Here is a 22,575-nt window from a genome sequence, read left to right as displayed (position 1 = left end):
CGATTGGCACAGGACAGAGCGGAGTTTAGGGCTGTTGTACATAGGGTCGCTATGAGTCGCAAGCGACTCGACGGCACATAACAACAACAACAACAATGATAGTGCTGTTAAAAAAAAATTTGTTCCCCTGCTATTCCAATTAAGTAATAAACAAATATCAGCCCATTTTGTGTGGCCGTTTTTCTGACAGGTACCCGATATGTTACTGTTGTTATAAGATTCTCTCGAGTTGACTAAGACTCACAGAGACCCTGTGGATAACAGAGCTGAACCTGGCCATGTCCTGTGACACCCTCATGACCTCTGCCATGCCCAATCTCACTGTGGTTGTCACTGTTCCAATAAACCTTGTTGAAGTTCTTCCTTTCTTTCTCTGACCTCTCCCAGCCTGATGTCTCTCTTCTAGGACTGTCTGGTTCCTCCTGAAAATATGCCCAAACTAAGTGGGATGAAGTTTCACCATCCTTTCAGCTTAAGGAGTGTACTGGTTAGACTTCCTTCAAGAGAGATGTATTTGGTCCTTTGGCAGTCCGCAATATATTTAATACCCTTGGCAGCATCACAATTCAAAGACACTGATTCTTCTTCAGTCCCCCATGTCCAACTTCCAGATGCTCAGGAAGAAAATGAAAATACCATGGCTTGAATCAAGGCGCATCTTAGCCTTTAAATTGACATCCTTGTTCTTAAGGACTTTAGACAGGACCTTGACAGCAGCTCTCAATACAACTTATCTTTTCATTTTAGAAGACACCTGGTCTGAAGATAAATAAATAAAGAAAGAGGGAGCCTTTTCCTTTATGTATCAGGTAGGCAGAAATAAAAAAAATGCAATATCTCAAATACATAAACTTTTTGCCCAAGTGGTTAGAAATGGAGAAGAATGGATGCTCTTATAAGAGGCCTGAGGGTAGAGTGGAATGGTAGCCAAAGCCCACACTATTTTTCGCTGACATATATTTTAACTAATGATGAGGAAGAGTTACTACATACAAATCGTGGTGAAACATCATTTCACATGCTTTGGGTATGCTGTCAGAAGGGGCCAGCGCTTGGAAAAAGACATCACGCTGAGACAAGTTGACGGCCAAAGAAAGTGAGCAAGACCCGTAACCTGACGGATCGACATGGTGACTAACAGTGGGCTCGAGAGTATCAGAAATGGCGAGACGGTGCAGGATAGCGCAAGGTCCTGATTGGTTATTCATAGGGTTGCTATGAGTTGTAGTCAGTTCAACTGCACCTAATACCACTACCAGGCCCCTCCCCACCCTTTGCTCAGGTATATAGGTAGGATGTTATTTTATTGGAGAAAATAGTAAATTTAAAAGACCGGTTCATTGTCACTTTAAAATAAAATGTTGCAATACTTAAAATTATTATTTTTCTTATGATGGATGCAGCCAGAATTAAATAATGTGACTATATTCAATATTTATCTCAGTTGAAATTGATGGTGTTGTATCGCTTTGAGATTAGATCTTTGTATAAAAACAAGACAGAGAAATTTTGGGAGGCTCCTCTCTTACCCTTCCTAATATATCACTATTGACCTAATTGCCTTAAGTCTAGCAGCCTTTTTTTGCCATACTTTGTTATGATCTACCCAGTCAAATATCTTTGCATGGTAATACAACAGAAACAGTCTTCTGTTATTCTCTTCTTTCACTTAAGATCCACTGGACCCTAGCAATCTCTTTGCTGCCATGGCCAACTTGAACTCTGGCAGTTCTCTGTCAATGTTCTGTTCTAGCTGGTTTTGGATGATCTTCACCAATATTTTGCTTACATGCAATAATAAACAATGGCTAACATTGAGAGGAATGGGAATCTAAGAACACTTAATTATGCTCATATGAAACGATACCTAGACCAACAATCTGTTAAGTAAACAGAGAAAGGAAACATACATGGCTTAAAAATAAAGAAAGGTGTGAGTCAAGGCTGCATCATTTCTCTATACTTATTCAGTCTGTATGCTGAGCAAATCATCTTTGAAGCTGGACTCTATGAAGAAAAATGTGGCATAAGGATCAGAGGAAGCCTCATCAACAATCTGCACTATGTTGTGACACAACCTTGCTTGCTGAAAGTGAGGAAGACTTAAAATACTTGCTGTAGAAGGTCAAAGAAAACAGTCTTCAATATGGGTTTAATTTCAACATCAAGAAGACAAAAATCTTCACCACTGGACTGATGGGCAACAACATGACAAATGTTGAAAATACTAAAATTGTCAATGATTTAATCTTACCGGATCCACAATCCAAACCCTTGGTACTTGCAGTCAGCCAATCAAAAGACATATTGATCTGAAAAAGTCTGCTGTCAGACACATCTTCAAAGTACTAAGGAACAATGATATCAGTTAGAACACTAATGTGGGCCTGATCCAGGCCATTGTCTTTTTCAATCACTTGTTATGCATCTGAGAACTGAACAAGGAATAAAGATGACAGAAGAACTGATGCTTTTGAGTTGTGTTGGAGAAGAGTTTTGAATATCCTATGGACTTCCAAAAGAACACACAGATTCATCTTGGTTAAAGTTCAGTCAGAGAGCTCCTTAGGAGCAAGAATGTCAAAGCTTTGTCTCACATACTTAGGGCATGTTGTGAGGAGAGGCCATTCCATGGAGAGGAATATTATGCTTGTAAAGGAGAAGAGTCAGTGAAAGGAAGACTGTTAACAAGATGGATTGACACAGTGACTGCCACAATGGGCTCATCTGTGTCAGAAATGCTGAGGGTGGCACAGAGTAGAACAGGGTTCAGATCTCTTGTTCATAGAGTCACTATGAGTCTTATTTAGCTCAGTGACACCTAACAACCACAACACAACTACAGTTTGCAACTACTGACTTCCTCTTAAGCTGCTCTTAGACTAAATCAATTGGTCAAACTGGTCCTGAAGCGTGTGCAGAAGCCACACTGTGTCCAAGAGATAACTTCCAGAAAAGTCTTTAAGAACCACACACCTGACTTGGGATTCAAACTGAACTCAGGACAGAAGCAAAGATGCATGTGCACCATCCCAAAAGAAGTCCTGCTAGCACATCCAGAGGCCTTTGCGACAGGGTCCATTGTGAAGGACTGCATATACCCCATTCTCATACTGTTGTTGCTATATGTCTTCAAATTGATACTAACTCATAGCTGACCCTCCAGTGGGTTTTCATAGGCAGTTCACATAAGAGGAGATTACCCATAAGAGGAGCTGCTGGTGGATTTGAGCCATGTGCCTTTGGGATTGCAGCACACCTTCTTAGCACTATGCCACTAGATACCAGTCACTGGAAAACTCCACCTCTTCTTAGATAATTACAGATTATGAAAATACTTATTAGCAAGAAAAGAATAAAGTAAAAATGCTGCTACTTTGCTTCCTCAGGGAGAGTGGAAGTATTTATCTAATAAACTGGCTGGAGAGCAATGACTTGTCTCTTCATTCTGTTTGTTGTTGATGTTATGTGTCATGGAGTCAGAGTCAACTCATACATAGCTGACCCTCTAAGGAGTTTTCAGAGGCTGTAAATTACACAGGAGGAGGTTGCTCTTTTTCTGTGTAGGAACTGGTGGATTCAAACCACCTGCCTGTAATAATATGATGGGGACAAGATTTCTGACCCACTGGCTACTTTATATTACTTAAAGACATTTTTTTGAAACTTCATCTTAATACTAAAGGGCAAATGCCAGTTTTCTTCTATTACCAAAACTTAAATTACCTTCAAATGAATTAAGAATCTCAAGCAATGATAAGATTTAAGATTCACGGTCTTTATCTATGTTGTTAGGACTTTTGAAAATGCATTTTCTACCCATTGCTGCTGCAGCTGTGGCCTCCAGCTGCCTGAAATACAGATAGATGGTTGGCCATTGGTCAGCATCTTCAACATCATCAACAGCTTCAAGAGCAAAATAAGAGATCGCTAACCTGAGTGAGAGAGACTGTGGCGAGTACAGAGTTAAAAGTTTTGCTTGGCTGGCTGACTGAAGGAAGAGCTGACTTGTGACTCCTATGAGACAAAATTTGTTGGACAATTGAGGAAACTGGGGCCTTCTTGCATTTGTGTTACTAGACTAAACTTTGACTTTCTCTTGTTGTTTGAGAAGCTGTTGGAACTAATTAAGGAATTGTGTCTTGTTGTTAACCTGGCTTCGGACTGCTGTTCATTACACCTAAAATTTCACTGTGTAATATCCTTTGCTTCCTTCACCTCTCAACCTATTTCCTTAATAAACTCCAAAACTGTTGAGTAAAGTCAAGTCTATAGTCAATGGCCATGAATTTCAGTTCCTGTAATTAGTAGAAGTAGGTACAGAAGTGTGTGTGTGGGGGGCCATGTCTGACCTTCTAGGTATTATTTTGGCATTGTAAATGATATTGATGGGGACAGTTCCCATTTGTGGGAGTAGGGAGATGCCAGGCTTGGTTTTCCTCATGCTATCTTTGTTCCTTTTACATCATCTAATTATCAATTTTTCAATCCACTATAAGTAATTTATATTTGTAACCAAAACTTTCACAGTTGTTAACTTTCTAAAAATTATGCCCATAAGTTACTCTGATAGATCCGTTTTATTGTTTTTTTAATTAAAAAATTTTTTTTTATTTTTTTATTTTTTTGTGTGTGTGTACTGTCAAATCAGATCTGACTGGAAATTTTCCTCCTTCTCCAGCAGAGCATCTGGTGGATTCAAACCATGCACCTCTTGGATTGCAGTGCAGCTTCTTGCCACTAGGCCACCAGAGCTCACCACGATGCTTTTTATTATTAAGTTGACCAGTGACTTCATTCCTCTTATCCAGTTTTGACTTATTTCACTTTTTTAGAATATTCCAATTTAACTTTTATTCCAAGAGAAAAGCATTATTTCAATTAGCTCTTCCTTACAAGGCAGCATTATTTTGGGTAATTAATTACTTTATCGCGAAGCAGGAGTGGCATCCACTTCTGAAATGGCTTGCCTCCGGAAACTCTATGTACGAACAGTGCCCAGGCTGTTCATTCATAGGGTCGCTATGAGTCGTCTACGACTCGATGGCACCAAACAACAACAACAAGAATTACTTTATCAGAAAAGGGGAGCTTTGGTAGTGTAGACTGTAAGGAGCTGTGCTGCTAACCCCAAGGCTAACCTACCTCTCTGTTGATTCAAATCCACCAGTCACTCTTCAGGAGAAAGATAGACAATCTACTCCCATGTGATTTTATAGTTCCAGAAACCCACTGGAGAGTTAGTTGTGAGTTGGTTTTGACTTGACGGTAATGAGTTATTAAAAACATTTTGTTTTTAAGATGAGTTTGCACATCACAGTAAGTTCTGGCAGTTTTTAGTCTGTAGGGAGTTGCACTGCTAACCACTTCTCTGGTTGTTTAAATCCACCAAGTGCTCAGAGGGAGAAAGATGGGCAATCTTCTCCCTGTGCAATTTATAGCCTCCAAAAACCCACTGGAGAGTCACTTATGAATAGGTTCTTACTTGGCAGCAATGAGTTTTTTGAGTTTGAGTCTCATCATTGTTTTTTAAAAAAAGGCACTAAGAACATCAAGGGATGAGCCCCAGGGACAATGTTGTATGTGAACTAGTCAGTGGCTATGCCATTCCTCTGAAGAACAGATCTAAAGTCATCAGTTCTTATACTCCCATGTGTCTTACAGTTGCTATCACGTTCATTACAATAACCTACAATATAATTTCTTCCATTTTTTTTCTCATCAAGAAGCAACATACAAGTGAACATTCATCTATGCAACAAGTGCCGAACACTTGTACTAGGTTAGGCTGTCAGCTGGTCTCCTGAGCACTGGTGTATAGCCATTCCCAAGACAAGTATAGTCTCCATTCTCAGAGGTATTATTACTTTCTCATATAACTGGTAGCTTGTGTTCAGTTGTTGTGATGATGTCTCTAAATCATAACCACCCTATATTGAACATACTGTGGACTGCCAAAGGAACAAAGAGGTCTGTCCTAGAGAGGTTGAAATCAGGTTGCTCCTCAGAGGCAAGGATTTTAAAACTCCATTTCACATACTTTAGGGATGCTGGAGGGACCAATTCTTGGAGATAGCCATCATATCATGATTGGAAGGGCAGAAGGTCAGCACAAGAGGGGAAGATCCTGGATGAGAAAAATTAAGACAGTGACTACGGCAATGAGGTCAGGTGTGTAAGGCACAGTGAATTTGCTCAGGACAGGGCAAGATTCTGAACTATTATTCACTGGATCACTGTGAGTCACAGCTGACTTGAGAGTACATAACAATAACAGACAATAGAATGAAATGTGCCCAGTGCTGTGTCCTCCTCCCTTGGTAGGTACATTTGAACCTACTGTTGCAGCCACTGTATCAATTTATATTATTGAGAATCTTCATCTTTTTCACTGATCCTCTACCTGTCCTTCTCCACGTCCTGGTCTTTCTAAAATAAGGGAGATGAAGTCACACCATCCTTGTGACAGAGGAGCATTCTGGCTACACTTTCCTCAAGACAGTTTTATATGTTCTTCTATCAGTCCATGGAATATTTAATCTTCTTAATCAATCATGATTGGTGTTATGGTATAAAATTCCATGTAATTATTCATTAATTTCTCAAATGTATTCAGTTAATAAAGAAATTTTAATAAATAGGAATATATAGCTGGCTAGTTTGCTTGTCTCCACAGTCAACACTCTTGGCACCAGTAGCCAGGAAGTTAAAAGGCGCATTGCCATGGGAAAGTCTGCTGTTAGGGACCTTGCCAAAGTGCTGAAGAGCAATGGTGTCACTCTGGAGACTAAGGTGTGTCTGATACAGGCCATAGTCTTTGCTATCACTTGTTATGCATCAAAATGTTGGACAATGACTAGGGACGATAGAAGGAAAATTGATGCCTTTGAGCTGTGGTGCTCAAGAGTATTGAGGGTACCATGGACTTATAGGAAAACAGACAGATTCATCCTGGAAAGGGTTAAACCGGGTGGCTCCTTGGAGGCAAGGATTCTGAGGCTCCATCTAACATACTTTGGACATGTTGTAAGGAGAGGCCGGTCCTCGGAGAAGGACATCATGCTTGGGAGGGTGGAGGGACAGCGCAGGAGGGGAAGGCCCTCTATGAGGTGGATTGATTGAGTGACTGGGTTAATCGGGATGGGAGTGTCAGAGAACGTGTGATTGGCACAGGATAGAGCAGGGTTTAGGGCTGTTGTACATAGTGTCTCTATGAGTCGCAAGTGACTCGACGGCACATAACAACAACAACACTACAATACAGGGCTATAAAGAACAAAGACGTGCTTAAATTTGAAAAATACACAAGCTGAGTGTTGTTCTTGTTGTGTGCCTGGGAGTCAGAACTGACTCATAGTTGACCCTCCAGTGGGATTTCAGAGGCAGTAAATTGCAAGAGAGGAGACTGTCCATCCTTCACCCATGGAGGAGCTGCTGGATTAAAACCTTGGGCCTTTGGGATTGCGGTACAGCTTCTTATCACTAGGCCATGTGAGACCGCCCTAGACAAAGCATGGGAATAGGCATTTCTCCAAAGAGGCTACACACCCACACAATAAATACACAGGAAGATGCTCATTTCCTTTAGTTACATCTGTAAAGGGCCTTATTCGAAACAAGATTGGGTTCTGAGGTTCCAGGCAGACATGTCTTTTGCAGGGGACACTATTCAACTCACTAAATGCACTAAGAAATCATCTTTGATATTTGTATTCTCCGTATGTTTATAAACATCAGCTACAAGTAAGATGACCTATTTGTATACTAGGTTGTGAAAGTAACATGTGCACAGGCCTCAGTTGTAAATCCTTCTAGAATATGAGTTAGAACATTTTCTTCTGTAAAGGGTCAGAGGGCTAGTATCTTAGGCTTTTGGAGCTATATTCATCTGCCATATACTGGTCTTTGGTTTTGTCAGTCTTTCAAAACCATTGATAGCTCATGGGCCATGCCAGTGACTGCTCCAGAGAAGTCTATCAGTAAGCACTTTGCAAAGAAATTGTAGCTAATCCCGTAAAATTTCCCCATAACATCATTACAATTTCTTTCTAATTGGCTACTAGAATGAACCATGTTCTCTCTCTGGGCTTTCAAGAAAGAGTATGAGTTAGGTCAGCATGGAGCATGGAGGTTCTATTAACCTTGCTCTGGAAGCAGGCCAGTTAAAGATTTTTTTTAACTGGTGAGATATTTTATAAGCATTTCCCAAATATTAGAGCAATATGCATTACGAGGCTTCCTAGATAAGTGTGAGGCTCTGTATTTTCCATGGATGCCCTCCCTGAGCCCTAAGTCATTCACACACTCCATTTTGAGAACCAGAAATGTGTCTGCTTGAGGAACAATTTTTATTTTCTTTGTCAAATGACAGAGTTAATCAAGGGGACTCTGCACAGTTGAACAGTGAAGGATATCTATCATTAAAACTGGGTTTTACATCTTGAGCCGAAACATTATTTTATAGGCTTAAATTTCACAGGGATAGTAAATTATCCTCAATTGGGGTGTTTATGATCTATGAAAGACAAAAATTGTGTAACGACTCACTGGGCTTATCATTGTTGCTAGGTTAATTTTTGGTTAACCTCCTTTCTGGGAAAATTAAACAGACTGTTAATGCTCTCTCATGATTTCAAAGCTCAAAGAAAACAAGCAAATTAACTAGAGGGGTGGGTAAAGCAAATCGATGCATGTTGTTATTTCGATGTAAGGCAGTTTCAGAGGTTAGGACTTCTTGAATACTGAAGGCAGTTATAGATTCTTTCATGCAAACATAAACTAGGGGCAACAAAAAGAAAAGAAAGTATGAAGAATGACATTAAACTTGAATGTGACTACTGTTTTAAAATAGTTCTTAACCCATTCCAGTTTGACCAACCTCCCCCTCGTCCTTACAGAAGCAAGATACACTGGCCTATGTCACTGCATCAAGTGAGAGTCAAGGGGTGGGACAGAGGACTCCGGGTAGAATCTCAGGATCTGGGAGACGTTGTTCCCAAAGAGTTTTAACACGCCCCTTCAAGGAAATGAGATTCTCCATCCCTCTTGTTGATGATGTCTGGTGGTTCAGAGGGGAGAGGCTAATTAAACAATCTCAGAGGTGAAATAAAATTACTTTCCCAGTGCAAACTGCATGATTTCATCAATTGAGTAGGACATGAATAGAGTAAAAAAACATCCTGTTTCACCTAGCAGAGTTGTACTTTTAGAGCAAGGAAGGACTCTAGGGATGATCTGGCAAATTCCTTTCACAGACTCAAATGTTTATGATTTGTCCAAGGTCACATGGCTCAGTGGCAGAGCTGGGGCAAATCTGACTTTCTCAGTTCTTAGTATAAATTGATTTCACTGCATAAGGTAGCAAATATGTTTGATGGAGGCACCTTGTGTCCTTGGCCTCAGTCAACCTATCTAATCATTGATTGCACAAGGATACAAATATAGTTAATTTAATACCAGTCTACAGCCACTTGCTGCTGTTGTTACATGCTGTTGAGCCAACTGTGACTCATACTGACCCTGTGAATAATAGCTTTGAACCCTATCGTGAACCACTCATATTGACTACAACACAATTACTCTCATTACACAAGTGGCTGTCAATCAATCTCATCCAGGGTCTTCCTCTCCTGCATTGACCCTCTATCCTTCCAAGCATGAAGTCCTTGTTCAAAGAGTAGTCCATCCATTCCTCCTGGCAACATGTCCAAAGTATGTGAGACAGAGCTTCTAACTCCTTGCCTCCAAGAAGCTATTTACCCATTTGTTCTCTTAGCAGTCCATGGTATGTTCAACACTCTTCTCCAGCACAACTCAAACACACCGACTGTACTCCTGTCATCCTTGTCATTGTCCAGCTCTTTGATGCACAGCATGTAATTACGAAGACCATGGCTTGCATCTGGTGCACCTTACTTTCTGGACTGACATCCTTGATCTTCAGCACTCTGGAGAGGTCTCTGACATCAGACTTTCCCAATGCAATTTGTCTTTTTATTTCCTGACTGCTGGTGCATTGATTGTGGATCTGAGCCAGTTGAAATTGTTAACAATCACAAGCTCTTTTCCATCTATCACTGTGCTGCCGATTGGACTGGTGATGAGGATCTTACAACAACAACAACAACTTAACTGGAACAACAGAGGAAAAAGGAACCTTAACTCAGAGAAGGAAGCAATATGTATGACTAACAGCACAACCATGGTCTCATCTACCCTGAGAATTGTTGTTGTTGTGTGCCACAGAGTCAGGATCAACTCATAGCTGATTCTCCATGACTTTGGGTTGGCAACATAACTCCTTACCCATTAGGCCATGAGAACTCCTTTATCCAGGTATCCAGCTACTACGATTGACAACTCTGATCAAGACCACACTAGATTCTTAGAAAATGGGAGAAAAATATATGTGGAATAGACCCCAAATTCTTTAAAAGTCTAGATGTTCTAGACTGGTTGAGACTAGAGGACTCCCCAAGACAATCATCCTGAGACATATTTTAAACCTAAAATGAAAATTATCCCTTGAAGTCACATTGGTAGTTAAATAATAGATTTGCTAATAGAAGAAACACTATTGCTGGGAGTATTATCCTCCTTTTATATAATTAAAAACAAATACCACATCACATTTACCTGAGACCAAGTGGTTAATCTTACTCTTAGGCAAAGATGAGAATGTCAGGAGAGAAGGTGAGGAAGCAAGAATAATGAACATAGAACCATCAGAACTGGTATAATGAGAAGACTGACAAAATGTGGAAAATATAACCAAACAATATGAACATAAACTATTCCACGAGAACCTAGTTTGCTGTATAAATTATCACCCTAAGCTCACTGTTTGTTTTTATTTTTAAAAAAGAAAATACAATGAGTATTGAGCTTCACTATAAAAAATCCCAACCAACAATTGTCCAAATGGCCAAAATTTACTCTATATAGTAAAGCTGAGAAGGAAAGGAGGCATGGAAACTAGAGTCCCAGCTATGGTATAACTACTACAGAAGGAATGAGAACACTGCCACATTGTAAAAAAGTAACCAACATTATACAATCATTAGTGTAAAAATTCATATATGGCAACTTAATTTGCTCTTTAAACTCTCAAGTTAAAGACAAATTTAAAAATACCTTGTAAATATTTTTAATATTGAAATGTTGTTGTTGTTGTGTGCCATCGAGTTGCTTGCAACTCATAGTGACCCTATGTACAACAGCCCTAAACTCTGCTCTGTCCTGTGCCAATCTCACTGTCTCTGACACACTCTGAGGAGGACCTGAAATGCTTGCTGCAGAGAGTTAAGGACTGCAGCCTTCAATATGGATTGAGGCTCAATGTCAAGAAGACAAAGATTCTCACCACTGGACGAGTTGGCAGCATATGGTGATGGTGAAGATGGATGGTGAAGAGATTGAGATTGTTCACAGCTTTAGTTTGCCTGGCTCCACAGTCAACACTCTTGGCACCAGCAGCCAGGAAATTAAAAGACGTATTGCGATGGGAAAGTCTGCTGTTAGGGACCTCTCTAAAGTACTGAAGAGCAATGGTGTGTCTCTGGAGACTAAGGTGCATCTGATACAGGTCATGGTCTTTGCAATCACTTGTTACACATCAGAGAGTTGGAAAATGACTAAGGAGGATAGAAAGAGAATTGATGCCTTTGAGCTTTGGTGTTGGAGAAGAGTATTGAGGATATACTGGATTGCCAAGAAAACAAACAGATTCATCCTGGAAAGGGTTAAACTGGGCTGCTCCTTGGAGGCAAGGATTCTGAGGCTCTGTCTAACATACTTTGGACATGTTGTAAGAAGAGACCAGTCCCTGGAGAAGGACATCATGCTTGGGAGAGTGGAGGGCAGGCGCAGGAGGGGAAGGCCCTCTAGGAGATGGACTGATTCAGTGACTGGGGTAAAGTATTTCTAAGAACTTGTAAAAAAGTGTTGACTCTTGCGATGTTAACATATTGTTGTTAGTGCTGTGAGCTGAGCACGACTCATCAACAACAGATCCGAACCCTGTCCTATTCTGTGCCATTCTCACACTTACTGACACAGTAGAGCCCACTGTAGCAGTCACTGAGCCAATCCATCACGTTGAGGGCCTTCTTTTCTTTTGCTGACTCTCCATCTTTTCAAACATGATGTCCGTTTCCGAGGAATAGCTTCTCCTAGCAACATGCCCAAAGTATGTGACGAAGCCTTATCTTTGTCCCCAAGGAGCATTTTGACTGCACTTTCTCCAAGGCACATTTATTTGTTCTTTTGGCAGTCCAAGGGATATTCAGCATTCTTTTCCAACACCACAGCTCAAAGGCATCAATTCTTCTTCTGTCATCCTTATTCATTGTCCAGCTCTCAGCTGCATAGCAAGCAACTGGACAAACCATAGTTTCTATCAGAAGCACCTTAGTCCTCAAACTAACATAACTGCATCTCAATGATGTGACATAGGATCTATTTTCTCTAATTATCATGATTACCTGAAAATTAAAATTTCTGTGAGCTGGATAAAGCAGGATTGTCTGAATACAATCAAGATCAGGATCTGAAGCTAGAGACTATAGTCTGGATTTCCGGTTGTCAATATGCACACCTACATACCATGGAAGTCTCTCTTCCTACATACCACGAAGTCTCTCTTATTTTGGGTTTGAGCTATTCTCAAAATTTAGTTTAGCTACTGTTGAAAATGTCATCAGTCTTGGATTACGAAAATGCTTTGATTTTTCCATGGTGATTAGATATTCTGAGCACCTGATGAAATATCATCATTGTTTTTAATGCCATCCAAAACCAAATATGGAAAGCAACACAGCTTATTCAGAATAGAATTCACTTCTGTGGTGAATCCAAATCTATCCTATGAATTGTTGCTGTGGAGTCCTTTTGAAAACATTTGCAATACCTTTTTATTTTATTTTATTTTTTTTTTTTTGCAAAACCTTTTCACGAGGCTGTTTGCAATGGATTTCCTAAAGAATTCTAAGGTTCTCTTCTAAAACAAACAATTCAGACTGTTATTGAGTCCTCTGATGGTAAATACAAAGGATTTCACCCTCCAGCACTCATCAGATTTCATTTTGTCATGATAAAAGAGATAGTATGTTTTGAAATAAGTAAGTATTTTCACCAGATTGCGGGGGAAAGAAAACATGCAGAACAAAGGGGGTGGGAGGGAAACACCAACTTTTCAATGAACATCTAAAAGCCTTACTGCTTGTCCTGCTGTTTAAAATTAAAAGCTTCTAGATTGGACGTGTGGATCCAGCAGCTAAGGCTGAGACTGCCAGGGAAAGGATCAGGTGTAGCAAACCGCACAAGGCTTGCTGTTACCTAGCAACCGCAGCAGGAAGGGCTGTGCAAGTTGGTCAAACCCCTTTCTTGAAGAAAGGTTTTGGTTGAAAGCTGCACAGCTGGCAGGATGCTCAAGGAAGGGAGGGGAAAGAAAGTCTCGCATAGAAATGAGTTAATGGTATTGCTGCTTCATACAGTGAATATAACCAACACGTCCTTCTCAGATAATAGCAAACTTCAAACAGAATGAAAAAAAAAAACACCAAAAAACCCAAACCAAAAAAAATCCCCAACATATACATGCTTTAGTCCAGGTATTTGTACAAAAGAAGAAAAAAAAAAGAAACTTAAAAAAAATGTGAATTAGATTATTTCTGTTTGGCTACCTCCATACTTACATATTTATTTAAGAGCTAATAATTTATTTAAATGTTAAAGATAACACCAAAAAGGAAAAAAAAATATTGGCTCTATTTATGTTTGTTTTCTGTTTTTAAAATGAAGATGCTTTTTGGTATTTATTTTCAGGTAACATCATATAATTATTAGTAAAATGATTGTGAATACCTGTATGTATGAGTCATAGTAGCATACTTTCATTTAATTAGTTTTCATTGATTGAATTTAGGAATTAAAAAATATTGTCCATCTTTGGAGCAGTTAAACTCTACTTTGAACTTAGAAACCAGGAGACACTAGAATGCTAAGCATTATTCTGTAAGGACCCAGATTAGATAGAAAATAAAATCACTCTTTCCCTCAAGGACATAGTGAGACAACTATAACATTTCAGAGTTTATTTTCAAACCATAATCTTTCAGTTTACATTCTATTACAGCATAAGATTTAACTGAAGATAGTTTCACCTTAACCTTAAACCCCACTAACACACTCAAAAGACTTTATTCAAATTGATTTTCATCTGTAACACAGTCCTGTGACAATTCCAAGAGTAGCAACTTGTTTTATAACCTGGAAAATTGCTAACTGAAAATAGTTTTTATTAATCCTAAAACTTAGCTCTGGTGGCCAAGTGAGTAAGGAGTTATACTGCCAACCCAAAGGCAACAAGGTTCGAATCCACCAGTCACTCTTTGGGGAAATGATTGGCAATCTCCTGTGTGATTTGCAGCCTCCTGAAGACCTACTAGAGGGTCAGGTATGAGTCATTTCTGATTCAACAGCATATAACAGAGGTCCTACTTCCAATGCTGTATTTCTGTAAAACTGAAACTTGGGATCATATATAAATAATATTTATATTAGTGAATTTTAGGTTTCTTTCTATGACAATATACTTAAGCTAAAACTAAAAGAATGATTATTTGAAAAGTAGATAAAGAATGATCATTATTCCCCACCATAAAAAATTAATGTGCTCATAAATAAGCTAAAATACATCTTTTAACAAGCCTGTGTGGAAAAAAAAATCACCTCAGTAACAATTTTTGGAGATGTGAAAGATTAAAGAGATATAATTTTATGAAGATACTTCACAGATCAACAACTTCTCTAATAGGTAATGTGTAATTCTCAATCTTTTCCAAATTTGCTTTGGAAAAAGTACACATTGATAAACCTCCCCAGATATGCTTTCTGTCAATTGATATTGTAAGATATATTTTCTTTAAAATTAGGATTGTCTGGAGTTTGGTGGATTTAATTATTTGTAATTACCTAGCTGTTGTCAGTCTGTGGCCACTTTATGACAAGGGTATCTACTGTGTGGGTCAGGTTCAACTGTATATCTTCTCAAACACAGATTTAATGTGCTATTGATGAAACCATTACTAGAACCAAATTAAAGTCTGTGCTGATGTATTGGTCCACAGAGAGCTGTCAGACATGAAAGGAGTAATTAGTATTCATTACTTCATACTCCACAACATTCCAATTATTAATGAACTTCAACTTTTAGACTGTGCTATATCTATCACAAGCACCTTCTCAGGCATTCATTATTAGGAAGAATAAACTAATGTTATTTCAAAAGCATTTAAAGGCCTCCATAAACAAACAGGAGACAAAAATAAGCAAAAACATCATTAATAGTTGAAAACTTTCTGAGGGCTCCCTTTCCTGTGCGGGGATCAAAATGTAACCTTACCTAAACATGAGGAAGATGAGAGAGAAAAGCGATTTGGGGTAAATGTGTCAACCTCACAGTCTCTGCAACTTTCTTCTCCTCACTATCGTGTCTTTACCATACAAGGGGAAACACATTTGTAATCCCACAGGTAATCTTTAGAGATAGTATAGCATTGAAAGGTAGAGGGAGAACAAGCTAGAAAAGCCAGCTATCTCGTGTATTGCTGGATACCAGAACAAGGAAAATTCACTAGAATGTGTAAAAACATGTGGATTACTTTGAAATTTGACCGAGGTAAGATAAAAATTTTTGTTTCTTAGGAATTATGGGTGATGGTTGCTCAGCATGACCAATATAATTGCTATCACTAAACTGTACACCATAAAATGTTCATATGGCAGAAAGAAATATATATATTTTTTAAGCACATAACATGCATACAATGTTTTTTTGAAATGCCTCATTTTAGTGTCCTAGGCAAAAACACACATTACTTTTTGTTGTTGTTATTGTTGTGTACCATTGAGCTCGAATCAACCCTCCAGTGGGTTTTCAGAGGCAGTTAATAACATGAGAAGAGATTACCCATCCTTCTTCCATGGAGCAGCTGGTGGACTCAAACAAGTGCCTTTGAGATTGCAGCACAGGTACTTGCCACTAGGCCACCAGAGCTAGAGGTCTATAGATTATTAAACAAACCCTGTATAAAAAGGAAGACATTAAACTCTACTGAGCTTCTTAGGATGTAAGTGTTTCCAGGGGGAGATTGTCCATCTTTCTCCCCCAGAGCAGCTGGTGGATTCTGATTGCAGACCGGATCAACCTGTCACGTTACACACTGTCTCTGGTGACCTACTGGGTGGGGAGCTGTGCTGCTAGCCCAAAGATGGCAGCTCTCAGGAGGTTCAAATCCACCACGGGCACTCTCCTCTCACAGGAATTTATAGTCTGAAAACACGCAGAGCGTCAGCTTTAATCAGTTCTAACTCGATGGCACTATGAGAGAGACTTTACCTTAATTTCCAAATATCTGTTATTACTAATGACAGGTATATGGAAAGGTTGGTTAAGTAACTACTTCTACACAGTCAAGTCCATGTAGTCATACAAAAATGGGAAAAAGAAAGAAAGAATCCAAACCTACTGCTATTTAGTTGATTTGTACTGACACTATACTGTTGATAGGTGCCATCAAGTACATACAACCCTATGAACAGCTGACCTAAACCCTATCCTATCCTGTGCCATCTTCACACTTCCTGGCACATTAAAGCCCACTGGGGCAGTCACATGGTCAACAGATCCACCTGGTCGAGGGCCTTACTCTCCTTCACTACTTCTACCCTTCCAAGCATCATGTCCTTCTCCAAGGAAGAGCCCCTCCTAGCAATATGCCTGAAGTATGTGAAGCAAAGCTTCATCATCCTTGCCTCCAAAGAAGATTCTGGCTGAACCCTTTCCAAGACACATTTGTTTGTTCTTCCAGCTGTCCATGAGATGGTCAGTGCTCTTCTATTCCAATACCACAACCGAAAGGCATCAATAATTTTTCTATCACTCCTATTCATTGTCTAGCTCTCAAATGTGATTGGAAAGACCGTGGCCTGAATCAGAAATACCTTAGTCCTCAAACTGACATCATGCCTCCAAAATAATTTGGAGAGGACCCTAACTGCAGACTTTTCCAGTGCAGTATGTCTTCTGATTTCCTGACTTCTGGCACCAAGGGAGTTTCCAAAGCAGTACTTTTTGTGGCAGTGTCTTTATACAATGGTCACATCTTTCTCCCACAGAATAGAGGGTGTGTTTGAACCCTGAGCCTTGTGATTAGGAGCTGTATGCTTAACTACAGCACTACCAGCACTCCTTTTATATCATGACAGGGCATGCAAAAAGACATTATGTAGGCCCTTTTAGTTTCAGTTGTTTTCATCTGTGCAACGAGAGGACTCTAACTTGCTGACTCTATAGTCTCCCTAAACAATCACATTTGACATTATGGCTTAATTGTCTGTGTAGATGATTTCCAGTCTATAAGTTCAGCCAAGACTCACATGATTGAGAAGCTCCATAGTCACATACCAGATGCTTCTAAGTCAAATCATTTGGGAATGCTTGTTATAGAAGCACCTCAGTCTTCCAGCAGCTAGTAAAGAATTGTCTCTTTCTCTCACTACTCCTACTATATCACATATAAATGACAAAATCATTTAAACAAATTCAGGAGGCAGAAACCTTGGAACCATTCCAGCCATCCTTTTTCCCCTCCTTCCTAACAACAGTACCCAATCCGTGATCATGAACTGATGATTTCAACTTGATAGCTTATTTGTGCTCTCACCATCTCTGCTGTCGCTGTGTTAGTTTACGCTCATATCACTGCTCACCTCTGCTGCTGACACTGTTTGGTAATGACTACTGCCTCAAGCCCATATCCCTTCAGGTGCTACTTCTAACTGCCCACAATGCCATCTTTCAGAGGAGTAAATATGGCAGCACTCCCAGAATGTGTAAGAGTCTTCACAAGCTTCCACACTGACTTGTCTTTATGATTCTCAAGTAAGAAGATGAAGACTCCAGACTATTCTCCAAGATGACAGTCATCTGGTCAAAAATCACTGCTGTTGCAAGCTACTGTTACTGAGGAGAATGGCATCTTTAGAGTTTTTTGGGGGGGAAATAATGATGTAATTGAAAACAGTAACGTCCACACTCTGGGCTGCAACCTTGCCGTCTCATCTCTCCCAGTCCACACCGCCTTCCCTTTCTCCCCACTCCCTGATTCTACATCCATTTAGATTCTATTTCTGATTCCTAAATTTGTTGGCCTTTTTTGTGTATTATGAGTAATTTCTGTCTGAGTCTCCATCTCCAATTGTCTAGCTGACAAATGTCTACTTATCTTTCAATAATTAACTGTAAATGGAAATGGTTATTCTCCCCCTAGAAAGCCTCTTCAAGACTATACAATGGAAAGCTCTCAGCTGTGCATACCTCTGGCACGCCTTTAGTGTTCCTAAGTCTGTCGTTTGCAGAGGAAGTACAGACTCTTCAAAGGCAGGATCTGCACCTTATGGAGGGATAGTCTGTAGACTGCTGCACTGTTAATAAAAAGGCTGCATCTTTGGTAATTCAAAGCCACCAGCCATTGCATGGGTGGAAGAAGAGCAGTCTCTTCTCATCATAATCAACAGCCTCAGAAACCCAATGGAGGCTTGCTAAGCATTAGAACTAACTTAACCAAATAGTTGACGGTACCTAGTAACACTTCAAATAGCTTGTTGCATTTGGAATCCTCCATTTCCAGATCCCATATTCTCTGGGCTAACATGTTCTAAAGACATGTGCCTGAAAGAGGCACATAGCAAATATTAGAAACAGAGACCTGAAGTCAATCCTCATATAAGGGTTGGTTTCTACACATAAGCATGTGGGAGACATAATTGAAATAACTGCACGCAATAAACACCATTTATTTTCTTACACATGATTTTGTGTTTTCTTAGCCTTCAAAAAATATTGGGATGATAGAATCCATTCTATAAAGCACAATAAAGAGTACATATTCAGAAAATAGCTTTAATTTTTGGTAAGCTGTTCTGACCTGATGTTGATGTTATATGCCGCCGCGTCACTTGCGACTCATAGTGATCCTATGTACAATAGCCCTGAAACCTGCTCTACTCTGTTCCAACTTTACTGTCTCTGACATGCTTAGTCTCATTACCCCAGTCACTGTATCAATCTACCTCATCGATAGTCTTCATCTCTGTCTCTCCAGCCTTCCAAGCATAATGTCCCTCTCCAAGGATGGGTCCCTCCTTGCAACATGCCTAAAGGAGGTCAGATGAAACCTCAGAATCCTTGCCTCCTTGGAGCAGCCTGGTTTCACCCTCTCTAGGACAAATCTTTTTGTTCTCCTGGCAAGCCATGGTATATTCAATACTTTTCTCCAGCACCACTGCTCAAATGCATCAATTATCTATCATCTCTAATCGTTGTCCAGCTCTCTGATGCATAGAAAGCTATTGCAAAGACTATGGCCTGGATCAAGTGCACCTTAGTCTCCAGACTGATGTCACTGCTCTTCAGGACTCTGGAGAGGTCCCTGACAGCTGACTTTCCCAGTGCAATTCATCTTTTGACCTGATACGTTCTGATAAAAACTTGATGTTCTATGGAAGATCATCTCCATTTGTAATATAAAAATCCCCTGCAGTGCTGATACTTAACTTTATCAAAACGGAGGCTATCTCCTGACTCAAATTCATCAAGTTCGGGAGATTTTAGCTCTTCTCAAATCGAAAATCAAGAACTAGAGACTGATCTAATATAACTAAATTGTTTCATATGATATCAAATACTTATCATAGGATACACATTTCCACTGACAAAAATTTCAGGTTTTCATAATAGGGTCAGAACCTTAATAGCAAGGATTTCATTTTTGTGGCACTGATGATATTAAGCTATATTTTTTAACAGGCCAGATACAGCTACAATTATATTTATGTTCAGAATTATCATTTGTCAAATGGCTTATTAGATTGTTTCTAAATGCATGTCTGGGTAACTTTTGGTTTATTAAACAATTATAAGTTGTCAGTAACTCTAAATGGATTTACTTGGTGATGTATATAATAAATTGTAATAAGACAGGGACTATCTAAAACATAATTTAAAAAAAATAAAAATCCCCGAACACCACCACAACCTCACTGGCATCAGGTTGGGTCTAACTTACGGTGCCTAGTCCTCGGGATTCCAAGGCTATAGATAATAATAGGAGGCGACTACCTCTTCCTTCTCCCTTAGTGTCTCTGGTTAGTGACTCTCAGAGTTACAGTCTTCAGGTTAGTGACTCACCTTACTATATGACCTACTCCACCAGAGCTCCCTAAACCAGAAGGCGGTCATCCACAATAGGCCTGTTTCCCCTCAAAGTTGACAGGGAGAAGAATCTAGTGATGTGAATCTAGTGATGTGATGGAGGAAGTCTTGAAATGCTATCTCAGAGGAGAAAAACAACAAAAACAATAGAAGAAAATCCAGTGAAACAACATGCCTAGGAAATGTCAGTTTCTCGAGTGAAGAGACATGAAGAGCTTCTGGAATGTCACTCTCTCCCCAAAGCCTACAGATTTGGTTAGAGACTTAATTGTTGTGTATGACTGCCCACACATTGGGGGCAGGGGGAGAGGCAAAATGATTCCATGTGGATGGCTGGAATGCCCTGGGAGAATGTTCTGGCAAGTGTGGCATCCCATGAGGCAGACAAGTATTTGGAAAGTCACATGTATTTCACTTGGGGACACTATCCCTCATTGTTGGTGGTCTCTCACTGGTGGTAAGACATTGCTACAGGGGTCCACTAATGAGCTCTCTATGTATTTATTTATTTATTTTAAATTTGGTGTACTGTTGAATTGGGTTCGACTGGCACAGGAGGAGTTTTCTCCTCCTTCTCCAGCAGAGCTTCTGGTGGAGTCAAACCACCGACCTTCGGGATTGCAGCACAGCTTCTTGCCAGTAGGCCACCAGTGCTCCATGAGCTCCTTATTTGAATGACCATTTTTTAATATACATTAGGAAAGACCTTGTACAGTAAATCCATGATTCTGTGGATATTATTAACTCAGATAAAATTGATATTAAAAAAGTCAAATTTAAATCAACTCAAAACTATGAAGTAAATAATAGTACAAGTGATATGCAGATAATGCAAAAATATAGAGGGGGTTCTGTTGCGTTGGGTTTTTTTCCCAATTACTGAAGTTAGGAAATTTCTGTTATAAGAGTGAAAGACAGATGCTCAGTACATTTATGACCATCTATTTTTGGACTGACACTTAAGAATTGAGTAAAATTACTCTAAATCCACCAAAAGGCCAGAAAGTCTGGGTTATTTTGAGGTTGCTTTATTTTTCACATGTAGATGGCAGAGAAGGAAAGCTCAGGTATATCACCAAGAATAGTCTAATAGATTGTTCTATAAACAGTCCCAATTTTAGGATAAAAATCAGCCAAAAAAAGTAAAGAAAAAAACTTACTTTCCTTTTTTAATTGTGTTCCTGCCAAGCAACGGATCAAGGACAGGATCTATCACCTCATCCAGGTTTTCAAGTAAAACGACGTCTCCAAAGGCCAAGGCTGTTTCAATGGCATTCAGAAACCTTAAATGCAGTCAGAATTGAAATAAGAAAATCTAAGTAAGTATAGGAATATCTCCCAGTTACTTTTATGGTCAAATTATATTTCATATAATAAATATTTTACATTGAATGTACTAACTTTTAAAAAGACTGCTTTATAAAATAATATTCTTCTTCAACTAGATTACAGATATTAAAGATGATATTTTGAGATAAATTTTAGTTGTATTGTTCAAGTAAATTGAAATAATAAGACCATGTGTGTAAATTATGTATTTTTAAATATAATCACAGTTTAAATAAATGTAGTCAACTCTAAGGTCACAAATTTAATTTTTCAATGCATCCTTTACCTTTAATTTAAAAATTCAAATTCTATTAAGTGTTTTATAGTTTCATTAAATCTTAGTTTTTTCAACTTTTAGGATAGTGGTAAACTCTTTTTATCCCATTTCTTTCCTCTTTAGTTCCTCCCTGCCCCCAAATTCTTTTTCTCCAAGTGTCAGGTAGACAAAGACGACATTTATCCCTGCAAAACTACAGAAATTCCTTATCTCAGAAGTGAAAAAAAATTTTAAAAGGCAAAATGAAATATTGTTGTTATTGTATCCTGTACAGTTGGAACCAACATAGCCGAGTCTCCAGTAGGTTTTCAGAGGTAGTAAATTGCACAAGAGGAAATTCCCCCTCTTTCTTTCATGGAGCAGCAGGGAATTTGAATCATGTACCTTTGGACTGGCAACTCAATTTCTTACCACTAAGCCACCAGAGGTCCCCTAAATTTTAGTAGGTCTAAAAGAATTATTCAGTGCTGCCTTAACACCAACTACATTCAAGGACACTTTCCATTTATTAGATTGTGATGAGAGAAAGTCTCAGAGTAGAATCAGTTTTCATGTAAAATTTGACAAGAAATTACATTATCTTCAAGCATCCAATGCTGTATGACTCCATATCATTTAAGAGCCTGCTGTAGGCAAAGGACTTTATTTAGGAATATGTCTATAAATATCATTACACCTATCAGTACTGCTGACT

General features: G+C 39.2%; 1 protein-coding gene across 1 annotated transcript in view; it reads right to left on the bottom strand.

The window, feature by feature from the left end:
- DNAH11 (dynein, axonemal, heavy chain 11) overlaps window positions 1–22,575 on the bottom strand; it is a 481,900-nt gene that overhangs the window by 72,522 nt on the left and 386,803 nt on the right. The window contains exon 62 of the mRNA XM_006880385.1: window positions 21,436–21,558. Within this exon, the coding sequence (XP_006880447.1) occupies window positions 21,436–21,558 (123 nt within the window). The remainder of the gene's footprint in view (window positions 1–21,435; window positions 21,559–22,575) is intronic.

This window comes from Elephantulus edwardii, unplaced genomic scaffold (assembly GCF_000299155.1).
Source record: "Elephantulus edwardii isolate Elephantulus edwardi_28Jun2011 unplaced genomic scaffold, EleEdw1.0 scaffold00007, whole genome shotgun sequence".
NCBI lineage: Eukaryota > Metazoa > Chordata > Mammalia > Macroscelidea > Macroscelididae > Elephantulus > Elephantulus edwardii.
This window is presented reverse-complemented; position numbering and strand designations above follow the sequence as displayed.